This window comes from Perca fluviatilis, chromosome 19 (assembly GCF_010015445.1).
Source record: "Perca fluviatilis chromosome 19, GENO_Pfluv_1.0, whole genome shotgun sequence".
Lineage (NCBI taxonomy): Eukaryota > Metazoa > Chordata > Actinopteri > Perciformes > Percidae > Perca > Perca fluviatilis.
Genome location: NC_053130.1, coordinates 6,528,445 through 6,544,403, shown reverse-complemented (window position 1 = coordinate 6,544,403; position 15,959 = coordinate 6,528,445). Strand labels below are relative to the sequence as shown.

Here is a 15,959-nt window from a genome sequence, read left to right as displayed (position 1 = left end):
AATGTAAAGGGTGATGAAACTTTAAATCCTCAATGGCAGAAAGGCATTTTTTTTGCACCGATCTCTGGTTTCCAAGTCCGTTTCACGGACCACACCCATTGTCAACAGTGCGGTGTATTGCACTTGGGACCACAACGCGAAAATATCTACTGCCACATGTCAACAAAAGCAGATTGTTCAGCCCGCTGTTGTCATTTACCTTCCGTGCTTGTGTGAACTAGCATGTGTTGCTGTTTTGTGGTTTTTATTTTGTACTGGCTGATGCTGGAAATGTTTCAGCGCCATGCAAACTGAAATCCAGGCTCGTGGTTGTGGTACTGTTTTCAAGCCTTGTCGGTTCATCAGCTGTGATGTGTTATCGCGGGTAGAAACATTACATTTATAGCATCGCGTTTTGTGTTGTCGATTTCATTTTGGTAACTTTATGTTACTTTTTAATGGCTTTTCTAATTGTGTGCTTTCACTTTGTAAACTTAAACCGCGAGGAACTGAATCGTCAGAACGGTCAGAAGCCACTGACCTCTTCTAGGATTGTTCCTCTGCGTTGGCAGCCAATAAACTTTAGACATTCACTCCGTTTGTGGAACATGCATGGACCACATCTTCCTCACCATTCACTATAACACCACCCATAATGCATGAGCACTGTTGCTTCCTGCCAGCGTCAGTAAAGTCAGGCAGATACCCACTTAGATGAGTAGGTGACAATATAAATAAGAAGAAAAGGGCATCTCTGCAGGTGTAGAGAAATAATTAAAATAGGGCTCTCTCTCTCTTGCTCTCTCTCTCTCTCTCTCTCTCTCTCTCTCTCTGACCACTTCTTTCTCTTGAGTCATTTCTCTGTTTGCCCCCTTTACTTAGTTCTCCCTCTTTCCCTTTCTTTTCCTCTTTTTTTTTTTCTTCCTCTTCTTTTTCATTCAACCCCTTCTTCATTTTACACGTCCATCACTCTGCCCGTCATGCAGTGGTACTAACCAGTGATCGCTCAGAGACACTTCAGTTTGAAACGGAAACCCTCTTATTACCTGGGACTCTCTCAGTGGTTCTCATCCTGCCTGCGCTGTGGATAACATTTTGCCAAAGCATAACTTCTGATGGTTGACAAAGCCGACGTCTCTAGATGATTAAGATTCGATTCAATTTAATTGTATTTATAGTATCACATCATAACAAGAGTTATTTCAAGACACTTTAGAGATAAAGGTTAGAATAGGTCTAGACCACGCTCTATAATTTACTAAGCCCCAACAATTCCAGTAATTTCTCCCAAGAGCAAGCACTTAGTGCGACGTCTCTGAATGATTAAGACGAGGCTAAATTATTAGTTGCTTAAATTGTTTTACTCCAGACTTGAGCTGGTTGTGGTAAGGGTCAGCAAATACAATATGTAGAAAGAGTATATTTGTATTTAGAGCTGTGACAATTCCAAATTTTGCTTTACAATTATTTACATCACTGTTATGTGATGTAAATAACACCTTGTCACTTTTGTTGCTATGAACGTGTATAGGGTCAAGTGCCAACAACTATATACTATATGCCAAAAAAGATATAGTCCGACCAATAATCACTTACATAATTACAATTTGGCATATCTAAACAAAATCAACAATTACCAGTCATCCGCCTTAAGACCTTAGCTCATGGTAGCAATTCATGTAAAAAAAAAAATAATTGACAATTATGTTAGAATTGTTACAGGCCTAATTGTATTTGAAATGAACGTTTCAGTATCAGGGCTTGGCTCTCTGATGTCTCTCCACAGCGCAGCAGTTGAGACCCACTGATCAATCCAGGCTCAGTCTGTTACAGCAGTCGAAGCTGGTTTATCCAAACATGAAAACCACAAACTTAATTCAGCCAAGTGGAAGTCTACCCCGCTGATTGTTCAACGCTCCTTGTTGACGTGCGTCTTGACGGGAAACTAGACTGCACAGGTCACTTGCAATTATCAAGTTTGTGTACGTTTTTGTTTTCATGTTTTGGTCCGGAAAAAAACTTAATGTCAGTGGTGTCAATATTTCATCCACCTGATCCCCTTGTCACATCCTGGGCCGGGATAAACCAGTTTTCACTGTGAGCACTAAATGTTTCCCTGGCGATGACCACACATCTAACATGCCTGGCCACGAGGAAAGAAAAATGTTAGATTAATAGTAATGATATCTGTCATAAATGCTTAAATAAAGAGCCTAGGTGTTTCAGTAGCTGCTGTGTACTTACTACAGTTTTTGTTTTGTTTCTCCTCACCTCTTCCTCTCCTCTCCTTTCCAGGCATGTGGCGATCCCAAGGCTAAGCCCTCCTATCTTGTTGATAAGAACTTGGAGTCTGCGGTTAAATTTATTGTCAGGAAGTTCCCTGCTGTGGAAACACGAAATAATAACGTAAGTACTAACATATCTGCGGTGTGTTTGTATGCTATGAAGAGGAAGAGATGTCCGTTCACCTGTATAATCGATTTAGCTTCAGGTGTGTATCTGCACATTCTCTAAAGAATTAATTCATTATGAAAATTGAAATCAGTTCTTCTTTTGACAAATTCAAGGAATGTAAATTAGCCGACTGTTTGATATCCCTGTCACTGTGTGTGTGTGTGTGTGTGTGTGTGTGTGTGTGTGTGTGTGTGTGTCGTGTGAATAAATCGAGTCGTTGCTCATCAAATGTTTCTTTTAGCTTCACGTGTTAGCTTAACATGTAGCTTCTGCTGGCCTATGTGTTTATGTCAAACTGTCATTTAGCAAACAGCTGCGTGTGTGTGTGTGTGAGAGAGAGTGTTTGTGTGTGTGTGAGAGAGTGTGTGTGAATGTTTGTGTGTCTAGCTAACTGCTTTATTCGGTATAACTGTGCAAAAATTGTCTCTTACGTTGTTTTCTGCTTTGTTTCTGTGTTCGTTTGTGTTTTGCATGCTAAACTTGGCTTATTCCGGACTTGTGCTTTTTGGTAAGTTTTTGTATCTAAGTTTCTGTAACTTTTATATTTTAGTTCACCTACCTAAGTTTTGTAACAATGTACTTTTTTTTTTTTTTTTTTACCTATTTTGTTAAAGCTATTTTGGAGTGTGTTTTTGCGTTGCTCTGCTTTTCCTCCTCTCTGCTGGCAGCATTTTTACTTTCTATCCTCCATCCACCGAGTGACTGTGAGGCTGGTTAACTACCTGGTTTGCTGACTGACTGCTAGTTGGTTAAAAGGCTTGATGACCGACTGGCTGGCTGTTGAAGTGACTGGCTGACTGCCTGCACTAAGGAGTGTTATGGAGCAGATATACTAATTTGTTATTAAAAATTAGGGAGAACAGACAGAAAACCCTCTAATTACCTAGCCTGACGTGGGTCTGATTCTGCTCCGTTGGGCTGTGATTATGGGGCGTGTTTCAACCGAATCAGGAAAGAAAATGCCTCTGCACTCAATTGGATAAACCTGCAACCAATCAGATCAACGGATAGACGTACAACCAATCGGAACAACGGCATATGTGACGTATTTTTTCGGTTTTCATTGCGCCCCATCTTCTTAGCGACCATCGGGGCCAGCTGATAAATTAAACTTTTGCCAAATCCCGTAGGAAGGACGAAAAAAACATCTTTCCGATCAGGAAATGCCTTGATCGTGGTTCTGTTCCTCTTTTAAAACAAACGCGCTGTCAATATATTCTATAACAGACGCGATGGCTACTAATTACCTATCTAAAAATGACCTTAACATTTTTTTGTTCCAAATGGTTTATTTGCTTGACTTTGGGTCAAGTAACAAAGGTTTTAACTCCTTGGTGCAGCAGCAGCGTCGCACGTTCTTCACACTTCTCCATTTTATCTTGTGCAGTTTCACTGGTCACAGTTCCAGTTCTGACCTGAAACACACAGCGCTGGGTCTGAGCTTAAACAAAATGTACAGTCCTTTCTGTCATCGAAATGGAAACTGCTTCTTCCTAGCTAAAAAAACATTGCTTTTTACACTTCTGTATATATTCCAGCTTGTTTAAAAGATTGATGCGACAATCTTTTCAAGCTGAGTTTATTATCAAGTTTTTCCCAGACAGCAGAACAAGCACAGAAGAAGATTTTGTCTTCTGGTGCTTCGTTTTCCGTCTCACTTCTGTCTTTAAATCTCTGACTTCTAGAAAACGCAATCATAGATGGACCGTCTGGCTTTGCTTTGATAGTCCGATTTTTACTTTGGTCAAACATTTTTATTCTCTTGTGCGTTCTTTGCAGCTGGGACGTTGAACTTGAAACCCAAGCAACTTTTGAAAAAGTCTGTGCGCTCCTGACTTTTATTCTGTTTCCAAACAAATGAAATATATAATTGAACAAAAGAGAATAAATATATTTCAATGAAACATCACTGAATAATGTCACTGCATCAGTGTATCCCAACAAATATCCAAATGAAAGGAAATGTTCTGCCAAAGTAAAATGACTTCATATACATTTGCCTTTTTAGAACGGGGTCTTTTTCTTTTTGTATCTAGTTATCTGTGTGTCTCTCTCGGTTTGTATTGGTGCAAGAAAAGCTAGAGTTTGCCAGCTTCAATATCACTAAATTATTCAGCAACAGTATCTAATTTATATCAGTTTGCTGTTAATTTAGTCAAAATGAAGAGAAACTGTAATTAATTTGAACAAGATGCGATAAACTGTATTGATCCCTGAAGGGAAACTCCGTAATTGGATTTTTTTTTTTTTCTTCAGTCTAAGAGATGGGTTAGAAAAACAGATAATTTTCACTACAGTTTTCAAAAAGTGTAACGTGGAAGAGAATTATTTCCAAAAAAAACGACCTGAGCTTATTTGAGAAAAAAAATCTTTGAGTCGGTAAATTTGATAACCTAACCTACTCATGTATTTGGATATTTAGTTAATAAATGTAACAGGGAACAGCACGGCCAGTGGGCCGATTGTGAGAGTGAGTTGTCAGCTCAGCCTTAAAGCGCAGAGAAACAACTTTTTAAGGTACATAAGATATAAAAAGCCATATATGAGAGATACAATTGATTGATTAATTGATAACAGCCACAAAGTAAACAGGTTTTACTGAGATATATATATATATATATTTCATATGTACAGTATATGTAAATATATAACTTTGTGTCCGCTGCCATGTTTACAGCAACAGCTGGCTCAGCTGCAGAAGGAAAAGTCAGAGATTCTGAAGAACCTGGCTCTCTACTATTTTACCTTTGTAGATGTCATGGAATTCAAGGTAGGAAAACACACACACACACACACACACACACACACACACACACACACACACACTTAACATTACACTGTGAAGGATTATATGGCGGTGATTCTAATGAAGGTATTCATATATTGACTCCTCTATCAACAGGACCATGTGTGTGAGCTGCTGAACACCATCGACGCCTGCCAGGTCTTCTTTGACATTGTAAGTCCAAAAACCCAAACACTACTGTCCGATATTTACTGCCATAAATTCTACCTCTACAAAGATAATAACTAGAAGAAAAGAATTATGCTTGCTTGTATTTTTCTCTATTATTTCACTCGACTGTTGTTCATTTTGCACAAAAGTTCTTAACTAAATAAGAATATTCTCAGTACTTCTCATTTGTGAAGTCTTTACTTCACAAAGAAGTATACAAACATAGGCCTTACCATGTGGTTATTTCATAAAGACTATTTATTAAATTACAAGAAAATATTCATCATGCTATATATCGTTATCGAGATAGGAAATGACCTATATCTGAAAAGAAGATTTGGGCCATATTGTTCGTTAAGAAAAATGCCTCCTTCGTGTTTTTGTTCTGTGTCAGACGGTGAACTTTGACCTGACCAAGAACTACCTGGACCTGGTGGTGACTTACACTACTCTGATGACAATACTGTCCCGCATAGAGGAGAGGAAAGCCATCATAGGACTGTACAACTACGCCCACGAGATGACGCACGGAGCCAGGTGACTGAAACACACTCGTGTCGATGAGGGGCGAGACTAGGGCCGGGACGCTATGCTTTTGTCCCGATTCCATCCTTTCACGGTACATGGGTGCCAATTCGATTTGTGTTGCGATTTTCCTTTATCGCGATTCTAGAAGTACTGCGATTCGATAGTATTGAGTGTTGGGATTTTCTTTTCCTTTTTTTTTTAGCAAAAGCTGAATAATCCACTTCTAGAGACAATATATCATGAGACATTTCTAAAAACTGATTGTTTTCCAAGAAGAATGCACATCACACGTCAGTCAGTCTGACATTTATTCCATTTGTTAAGAAGTACATAATCAGAATCAGATTTATTGGCCAAGTATACTTATACATATACGTATACATAAACGAGGAATTTTACTTTTGTAGGTGTTAAAGGCGTTTTTATGGTTGTGCGTAGAATTGATGGCGTACCCCCGCAGACCCCTCTGCGTCTACGCCGGACCCTACGCCGTAGCCTGACGCACACCTCTCGAAAAATGTAACTGCACATCGCAGCGACGCACATTGGTTAACTTTTCCTGCTACAAATCTCCCACCGTGGTCAGAAAGAACAGGGGAGACACTTTGTTAGACTCTAGAGTCACTACTCGCTCCGAAGCTAATTGCCGTCACTCTCTCACTTCTCCCTCGCTCTATCACACACACACACACGCACACCGGCTCAACGCACACACGAGCACACAAGTATAAACATCAGGCCACTTACGTAGGCTATGGCCAAAGCTCTGCGTGGAGTCTGCGCACAACCATAAAACAGCCTTAAGTCTCTATACATTCAAAAAATAGACATGTAGTAGTAAACATAGACAAATAGTAATATAGACACATATTGTACAATAGAGACAACAATATACATATAGGCACATATCAACATAATATACAAAAATACAAATATGCAAATAAGACATAATATCAAGACCAGTACACATGGAGTGGGATGTTAGGTGCAAACATGGATTTTCTGCTTTCGCTCAGTTTTGCTGGAAACGGATAAGATGTATTACCATATATACAGAAAATATTTAGGTGAATCATTGGTAAAAGAAAATCTAGGGAAAATAATCCAATTTAAAAATCGTCACAAAAAATCCCCCACCCCACCACGTCCACGTGTTAACGGTTTAAAAGTCAAGCGGCGGCCGTGTTCTCCATAGTAACTGTGGTACTATGTGTTTGGTAGTGACCGGGAGTACCCCCGGCTGGGCCAGATGATCGTGGATTACGAGAACCCTCTGAAGAAGTTGATGGAGGAGTTTGTTCCACATGGAAAGGTCGGTGAACCGTGTCCATATTCGGTGGTGTGTTCAGGGTGTGCCTTTTTTCTTCTGTAAACACAGACTCTCTTCTTAAAAGTAGTTAAAGTTTACAGCATGACTTTCAATGTGTACAGTGGATGTAACCTTGTTTTCACCAAGGCACATTTGCCGGTGCCACGTTTAGATCATTTGATCGCAGTAAAAGTCCTGCTCTGTAACTGGGAGCTGAAAGAGACTTGAAAAAAAAACTGATACAGTACAGTGATACATGCTGGTCAACTAGAGTGCCAGAAAGCTCACTCTACACTAATAGTACCAACATTTGGTTTAGTTGTCATCTGTAAGAGTGTTTGATTCTTTCCCTCCTGTCTCTCCTCCTGTTTCTCCCTCCTCATCCTGTCTCGTCTTTCCTCTCCTCCAGTCCCTGTCAGATGCTTTGATCAGTCTTCAGATGGTCTATCCCAGGAGGAATCTGTCCGCCGACCAGTGGAGGAACGCCCAGCTGCTCTCTCTCATCTCTGCTCCCTCCACCATGCTCAACCCTGCCCAGTCAGACACTGTTAGTATGACGACGACTGCGCTGAAATTTCCTAATTTATAGCTGCGATCCAAGGGGAAATATTTAAATGTCTAGAAATTGCTTGTTTCAATATTTTGTAATTATTAAAGTGCTCATATTATGCTTGTTGGCTTTTTCCCCTTTCCTTTATTGTTATATATCTTTTTTTGTGCACGTTATAGGTTTACCAAGTGAAAAAGCCCAAAATCCCCCCCCAAAAGGAACTTACCATCTCCAACAGAAAACACTGTTCACCAACTGCTCCAAACAGCTCTATTGTAGTCCAGCCTTTACTTCAGAGACAGACGTGGGTCACTTTGTAACACACGTTATAATGCTCGCCTAGCTGCTAGCATGGCACGCCCTCATACTCTGCTTCTGACTGGCTAGTAGTCCTTACCTAGGTGCTGTCAGGGCATGCCCTCATACTCTGCAACTGACTGGCTAGTAATCCTTACCTAGCTACTGCGCATGTGTGACTCCCAACAAAGATGGTACAGAAGTGAGAGGTCTCACTCTGTAGCTAAAACAGAGAGCTCAACACACAGGGTGAAAAGAGGAGCTGCAGCAATGTGCAGCACAACAAAGATATGGTGTTTTCTGAAAATTAAACCACATCAAACTATTCTGGTACAACCTCTTAATACAATTATGAACCTGAAAATGAGCATAATATGAACACTTTAATGAATAATTACAAATCTAAAAAGACAACATGTGGTGATCGCTTGAGCCTGAGCTTTACTGAGGCATTTAATCCACTCACCTGTGTGTTTAACTGGAAAAGTCAACTGTGAAATCCTGATCCTCTGTCTGTCACTCACCGCTCGTCTCTGTCTTTAGATGCCATGTGAATACCTGTCACTGGACGCAATGGAGAAGTGGATTGTTTGTAAGTATTGTAGACAGTGTTTGTGTCGGGTCTCGTTCGTTTAAAATGGCTCCTTTCATTCAATGTTTATTTTGGCTTCTAAATTGTACTAAATGGTATATTCCTGTCTGTTCTCCCTCTAGTCGGCTTCATCCTGTGTCACGCGGTGCTGAACAGCGACGCAGCAGCGCTGTCTTTGTGGAAGCTGGCTCTGCAGAGCTCCACCTGCCTCTGTCTGTTCCGAGACGAAGTCTTCCACATCCACAAGGCTGCAGAGGATCTGTTTGTGAACATCAGAGGGTAAGACGATCTACATGCGAGGATACACATGGGCGGAAGTTTTTTATTTGTTAAAGGTCCGGTTTGTAACGTGTTTAGTTGTTCAGTATCAAAATCTGTGTTGCCCGTTCACAAACTTGTCCTTTTTCATGAATATTTACCACCACCATCAATTCAAAGTATTCCTCTTGGCTTAAAATTTTACATTTGCATTCGCATGAACTGGGGTAGACGCTCCATATTCATGCGCCATCTTGAAATATGTTAGCCGGTAAGGGACATACTGCTCCGCCTTTCGCGTTTTCGCTGTCACATGATAAACTTACAGGTGCTGCTAATGCTGCTAATGGGTATCGTCACTTCCCGGCCACGGCAAGTTTGAAGAAGGAAACATGGAGGACCACACGTATTCAAAATCCAAATTTCAGGAACAGGAGTCTTCTTTGCCCAGGAAAAAAAAAAAGATATTGAAAAGAGCAAGAGACCGGTGTCATCAGAAAAAAGCGTGAAGGCTACCGTAGCTGTAATACGTACTTTTGAACTGCGTGGTGTGAGAGAGTTGATTGCGATATGATCTCAACGCTAGATGGCAGAAATTCCCACACATTGGACCTAAAAGCCATTTCTTTTACACAACAATTTCAGTTTTCTGTAGCTTACAACTTCTGAAATGTTAAGTTTCGCTGATTTTTATCGGTTTCATATCTTTGTCAGTTAAATATCTTTGATTTTTTGACTATTGGCTGGATATAACAGGGAAATTGAAGATGTTTTCCGAGAGCCTTACGTTAAACCATAATTCTCAAATAGCAGATAGCCAAAAGCTCGGTACGTTTTTGCTCTTTTTAACGCCTCCTCTCTGCTTGTGTTTCCCAGCTACAACAAACGCATCAATGACATCAGAGAGTGTAAGGAACAGGCCCTGTCTCATGCGTAAGTACATTATGGTTTTATTAATCCCTTCTTCGCATCCCAAATGGGATTTTCATCCACTCGTTCTTTTTTGTTCCTCACAAAACACAAAAAGCATATCACCTTTTATAATTGATTTCACTCCCCACAGTCTGTGTTTTATTGATTTATATCCCTGTTCGTTCTCCTGCTTCCCATCTTTTCAGCTCTGCTTCCAGTCTCTCTCTCTCTCTCTCTCTCTCTCTCTCTCTCTCTCTCTCAGGGAATCTCAAACAGAAGCATCACCTTCTGCCTCGCTTTATCCCTCATTCAGTTCCCCCCCTGTTTTGTCCTCCCCTCTTTGCCATCTCTGCTTTTATCCTCATTACTTATTCCGTCTTCCCCTTTCATCTTCATTCTCATTCTTCTGCCGTCACTTGTCATCTGCTTACTTTTAGCCCTCTTGCAGGATTGTCCCGAAAGTGTCAAAATACCATTTAATCATTTTGTGTGTGTGTGTGTGTGTGTGTGTGTGTGTGTGTGTGTGTGTGTGTGTGTGTGTGTGTGTGTGTGTGTGTGTGTGTGTGTGTGTGTGTGTGTGTGTGTGTGTGTTTTGATGCTCTGCTCTGACTTCCTCCGTCTGCTCTGTCTCTCTGCAGAGGCTCGATGCACAGAGAGAGACGCAAGTTTCTCCGATCAGCTCTGAAGGAGTTGGCCACTGTTTTAGCCGATCAGCCCGGACTACTAGGTCCCAAGGTAACGCAAAATACCACCTTAAATGGTCAAATAACACCTTCAATAACCCTAGATTCCGTTTAGAGGAATTGGATGAGTAGCACTAAATGACCAACCTGGATAACTCATACCTAAGGTAGTATCACATAAAACAAAAATACCACCTTAAAAAGCTCAGTTAGTTAGTTTACTGACTTAACTATCACAATACAAATATATGAAATTACTTTAAAAGCGCAAATAAAACCACTTAAGTCTTCCAGGTCAGCTCTAAAGACAATTACAATGTCCTAATGTAATGTATAAAACACAAAAATACACTAAAATGCTTTTAGTTCCTTAGTTCAGCTGCCAAGGATCACTGAGATAATATAATAATGTGTAATACATTCATTTCATTTTCCTTCATTCAACCAGATAAGTCTTGTTGAGATTTAAATTTATTTGTCAAGAGGGACCAGGCCAAAAGGACAGAATAAAAAAGTGTTACAACAATAAATGCAAACAACATAAACCTATTTAAGACACACTACAAATGAGTATACACAATATCCAGTTACATTCCACCTTAAAACCTAAAGGTTTCAACTTAAATGTCTCTTTATTATGACTCAGCTCTGTGGGAGTTAGATCCTTTGTGGAATATTGGAAACTAATGTAACGTACAGTACCTTCTTAAAACAATGCAATACCACCTTAAATAATGCTGGGTAAACTTCTCAGCTTATCAGCACAGACAGATTTTACAACCTTAAAAAGCCCTGTATGTTCCCCTAGCCAGATGGAGACCTTCATCAATGTAGCACAGCTTATTTGCTAAGCTAGACTGACTGTAAACATTTAGCATATTTGGTTCAGAGACTGTGAGAAAGCAGTTGCTGCCAACTGCTCTTGGTAATTTATCTTTACATTTCCCTTGTGTGTCTCTCTCTACTTTCCCTTCATATTTCTCCATGTCTGCCTCTTTCGGTTCCGCTAGGCGTTGTTTGTGTTCATGGCGTTGTCGTTTGCCCGGGACGAGATCATCTGGCTCCTTCGACACGCAGACAACATCCAGAAGAAAAGCACAGATGACTTCATAGACAAGTAGGCAAACATACGCACCTGTTCACACCTACAGTAACAAAGTCATTGCACTACTTGTTGTCTGTTAGGCTGATTGGGTTGCTTTAGTCCTAAATCTGACGTCTGTGTGTTTTACAGACACATAGCGGAGTTGATCTTCTACATGGAGGAACTCCGAGCTCACGTCAGGAAGTACGGTCCTGTGATGCAGCGGTACTACGTCCAGTACCTGTCTGGCTTTGATGCTGTGGTGCTGAATGAACTGGTGCAGGTATGAACATGTGCACACTCTGAGTGCACACGCGGCTCTGAAAATGTACACACACACCTTTTACTCTTACACAAAATCCAAACACAGGACAGAACGCAGAATGTTTTCTACAATACAACTTTACTGCCCACCATGTTAAAATCTATGATATTACACATCCAAACATTAAAAACATATACAACTTTAGGAACATTCTCATAGTTGCAAAATACAGTTAATTATAGCTTTCATGTCAAAATTGAAGTTTTGTAAACCTTATAGTTAAAACAGACTCTCAAGAGCTATTGTCATTTTCTATCTTTTTCAGCGATGTGCAGAATGTGGTCTTATTTCCCATTGGTGGTTGAAATCTACGTAGATAAAGCGTCACATTTTCGGCCTCAGTTGAAACACTGGCACTGGCTTCTAGAAGACACATTTTTCCACACTTTCTAACCCGTTTTCCTATCCTATCTTCATCTGATAGAACCTGTCAGTGTGTCCAGAGGATGAGTCTATAATCATGTCTTCATTTGTCAACACTATGACCTCTCTCAGTGTCAAACAAGGTGAACCACTACTACTTCAAAACTTATAGGGGTGTGGGGGGATAACAGATCTACAGGTCAGGAACCAAAGTGTTAATGATAACCTTTGTGATTTGGGCGGAATTGTTGTTCTTCTGTGTTCCAGTGGAGGATGGAGAGGTGTTTGACTTCCGGGGCATGCGACTGGACTGGTTCAGACTGCAGGTGATGCACACAAATCTAGTGCTTTTTAATTCTTTAAAAACATTTATCCAAAGCTCTGTGATACGTTGTTCCAGGGAAATGTCTGTCTGTACTTTCCACTTAAATGTTTCAAATGAATATTTTTGTGTTTTGTGGAATGGGGTGTAAACGGATAGAAAAATACCTCAATAATAAGACTACTTTTCCCCCCTCTCTGTAGGCCTACACCAGTGTCTCTAAAGCCAGTCTTGGTATAGCCGATCACAAGGAGCTCGGTAAAATGATGAACACCATCATCTTCCACACAAAGATGGTGGACTCTCTGGTGGAGATGCTGGTGGAGACGTCAGACCTGTCCATTTTCTGGTAAGACACACACACACACACAAATTTAAATATATTTGACTTGTGTGAGGTATGTATTTATCCCTCGTTTCATCTATCTCGTGGTGTGTGCGTGTGTAGCTTCTACAGCCGTGCGTTTGAAAAGATGTTCCAGCAGTGCCTGGAGCTTCCCTCCCAGAGCCGACACTCCATCTGCTTCCCTCTGCTCTGCACACACTTCATGTCCTGTACACATGAGCTTTGTCCTGAGGAGGTAAATACACACACACACAGACACACACACACACACACAGACACACACACACACACACACGTGTATATATAGATAGAAAGATACGCTGTCTTACACTCACATTCAATCAGATGTGAAACATGTAAAACAAGTTGCTGTCCAATATTTCCTGTTAAGTGATATGTTTATGACAATAATGACTTTGCTTGTGTGTTTTTACTTTTCTGCCTCCACAGCGTCACCACATAGGGGATCGAAGCCTGTCGTTGTGTAACATGTTTCTGGATGAGATGGCCAAACAGGCCCGAAACCTAATCACTGACATCTGCACTGAACAATGTACACTCAGCGACCAGGTAGGAACACACGCACGCGCGCGCACACACAAAGGCAACCAATTTAAAGGAATAGTTTGACATTTTGGGGAATACACTTATTACCTTTCTTGCTGAGAGTTAGATTAGAAGATCGATACATATTTGTACAGCGTATATAAGGCTGCAGCTGGTTAGCTTAGCTTAGTATAGACTGGAAAATGGTTCAGAAATCAACCTTATAGCCTCTCTTAAGTTCATTCATTAACATGTTATACCTTTTTTGTGTTGTCTTCGTGTCAACCTTGAAAAATACACTTTTTTGACTTTTTTTTGTTTTTGCTTTTTCCAACGTTTTAAATTGTTACATTTTTCTAATAAAACAAAACAAAACAAAAATTGAAAACGGGTCAATGTGACCCGAAGTCAACACAAGGGTTAATCCGTACAAAGAAACATTTTTAAAAACGACGGTTTTGTGCAGCTATTACATGTGCAGATTTTTGAGAGAAAATTCAAAAGTGATGTCTGTTTGGCCAATAACGAGTCACATTTGGAAGCTGGTGCTATATAAATGTAGAAACAATTTTTACAATAGAACCAATGCACTGATAAAGTCCTAAAAGTTTTTCTAATATGACAAGATGTGGAAGAGCAACAAGAAACAACTGGCCATGTGCATAATATATTACATGCTGTCACGTTAATGTTGTGAGTCCTTTGTTGATGCGCATCATTAAAAGCTTCTTAAGTTGATCTCTATCAGTGGTTGTTTCACTTTTCAAAAGCTTTTGAAAAGCTACTCTTCTAAGAACGTCAGCCAGGCTGTGAATAATCGGCCTTTCTCCATCTGTCTTTCCTTTCCTCAATCTCATGTTTTATCCCATTCTCTCTTTTTCTTTGCTCTCCCCGCCGTCTGTCTACTCTTCTCCTACTTTTTCCAGCTGCTTCCTAAGCACTGTGCCAAAACCATCAGCCAGGCCGTGAACAAGAAGAGCAAGAAGGCGACGGGGAAGAAGGGCGAGCCGGAGAGAGAGAAACCAGGGGTGGAGAGCATGAGGAAGAACAGACTACTGGTCACCAAGTTAGTTGAATACGCAGACTCAGTTTCCATTCCCCTCTTTCTCTTTTTATCTCCTTCCCTTTCTGTTCTTTGTGTCTCTTTATGCTTTTCTTAATGTTAACTGTAAATTGCTATTGACTGTCGACATTTATTAATAATGGATGAATAGCCTTCTTTTCTATTGTCTGTTTGACTGAATTCACTTAACACAATTAAACATCCATCTTTGTTCATGCAGCCGTGATGATGATGATGATGATGATAATGATGATAATAATAATAATAATAATTATTATTATTATTATTATTATTATTATTATTGGTATTGGATTATTATTGGTATTGGTATTATAAGGTTCGGTCCCTTGCTCAAAAGCACCTTGGCAGTGCCCAGGAAGTGAACTGGCACCTCTCCAGCTACCAGTCCACCACCATACTTTGGTCCATATGGGGACTTGAACCAGCAACCTTTTGAGTTTCTGTCGCATTATGTCGCAGCCTTTCACGATATGGTTATTAAGCGGTGAAGATTAAAAAACGATATATTTTGCAGCCCTACCTCGATTTCCCAATATGTGTCAATGGTTTCTTTTGAACTAGTGGAGGTTTTTACATCGCCGCTTACCTATACTGCCTCCATTTGTAGTATTTTTCTTAGGTTATACTTTTTTTTTCTTCAGTCTGTCTCTACTTGTATTCCGTTGCTGTAAACACACAGACTATTAAAAGTTTCATCATATGTTATTGTGTTATTATCTATTTTGACCTTGTTGTTTACTCTCTCCCCAGTCTGGATAAACTCCACACAGCGTTATCTGAACTCTGCTTCTCCATCAACTACGTTCCCAACCTGGCGGTCTGGGAGCACACGTTCACACCGAGAGAGTACCTCACCTCGCACCTGGAGATCCGATTTACCAAGTAAGCATAAACGCATGCAGATTAATAAAGCTTTTTTTTAATGTTTTGATTTTCACAGGAAATGTTACTATAAATATAAGGGCTTATTTTTTTACATTTTCACTCCCACCCCAAGTACCACATAGTTTGCAAGTATAACAGCAGCAATTATTTGTACACTTTTAGATGAATATGTAGGCCACACGTACGTACATATGTACATATTTATGCAGGTACAAAAGATAAATCCCCCTCTTGTCGTTAAAGCACAGCAGCAATGGTACACCAACAGGGGATGCGAATCTTTGGCACTATAGATCAGTTGAAATTAGGAGGAATCAATGCTGCGAACGTCATCGTCATATTCAACAATGGTCGATATTGCATTTTTTCCTCATAGCGTGCAGCCCTAATTCAAATACAATGTATCCTCTGCAGGTTGTTAGTACTGGAGCTTGTGAGGTTTTAAAAGTGCTTTTACTAAATTGACTTCCATCTTTTTATATATAT

General features: G+C 40.2%; 1 protein-coding gene across 5 annotated transcripts in view; it reads left to right on the top strand.

Moving 5' to 3' along the window:
- Nucleotides 1-15,959, top strand: part of nckap1 (NCK-associated protein 1) — a 40,235-nt gene that overhangs the window by 10,436 nt on the left and 13,840 nt on the right. For 3 of the 5 annotated variants that reach the window (XM_039783478.1, XM_039783477.1, XM_039783475.1), the window contains 19 exons: nucleotides 2,275-2,385; nucleotides 5,111-5,203; nucleotides 5,336-5,392; nucleotides 5,784-5,926; nucleotides 7,139-7,229; nucleotides 7,636-7,773; nucleotides 8,617-8,665; nucleotides 8,788-8,944; nucleotides 9,800-9,856; nucleotides 10,474-10,570; nucleotides 11,529-11,635; nucleotides 11,753-11,885; nucleotides 12,352-12,433; nucleotides 12,558-12,616; nucleotides 12,816-12,961; nucleotides 13,061-13,193; nucleotides 13,409-13,528; nucleotides 14,431-14,570; nucleotides 15,339-15,470. In XM_039783478.1, the coding sequence (XP_039639412.1) occupies nucleotides 2,275-2,385; nucleotides 5,111-5,203; nucleotides 5,336-5,392; nucleotides 5,784-5,926; nucleotides 7,139-7,229; nucleotides 7,636-7,773; nucleotides 8,617-8,665; nucleotides 8,788-8,944; nucleotides 9,800-9,856; nucleotides 10,474-10,570; nucleotides 11,529-11,635; nucleotides 11,753-11,885; nucleotides 12,352-12,433; nucleotides 12,558-12,616; nucleotides 12,816-12,961; nucleotides 13,061-13,193; nucleotides 13,409-13,528; nucleotides 14,431-14,570; nucleotides 15,339-15,470 (2,045 nt within the window). The remainder of the gene's footprint in view (nucleotides 1-2,274; nucleotides 2,386-5,110; nucleotides 5,204-5,335; nucleotides 5,393-5,783; nucleotides 5,927-7,138; nucleotides 7,230-7,635; nucleotides 7,774-8,616; nucleotides 8,666-8,787; nucleotides 8,945-9,799; nucleotides 9,857-10,473; nucleotides 10,571-11,528; nucleotides 11,636-11,752; nucleotides 11,886-12,351; nucleotides 12,434-12,557; nucleotides 12,617-12,815; nucleotides 12,962-13,060; nucleotides 13,194-13,408; nucleotides 13,529-14,430; nucleotides 14,571-15,338; nucleotides 15,471-15,959) is intronic. The other 2 variants (XM_039783476.1, XM_039783479.1) reach the window with 1 other exon arrangement.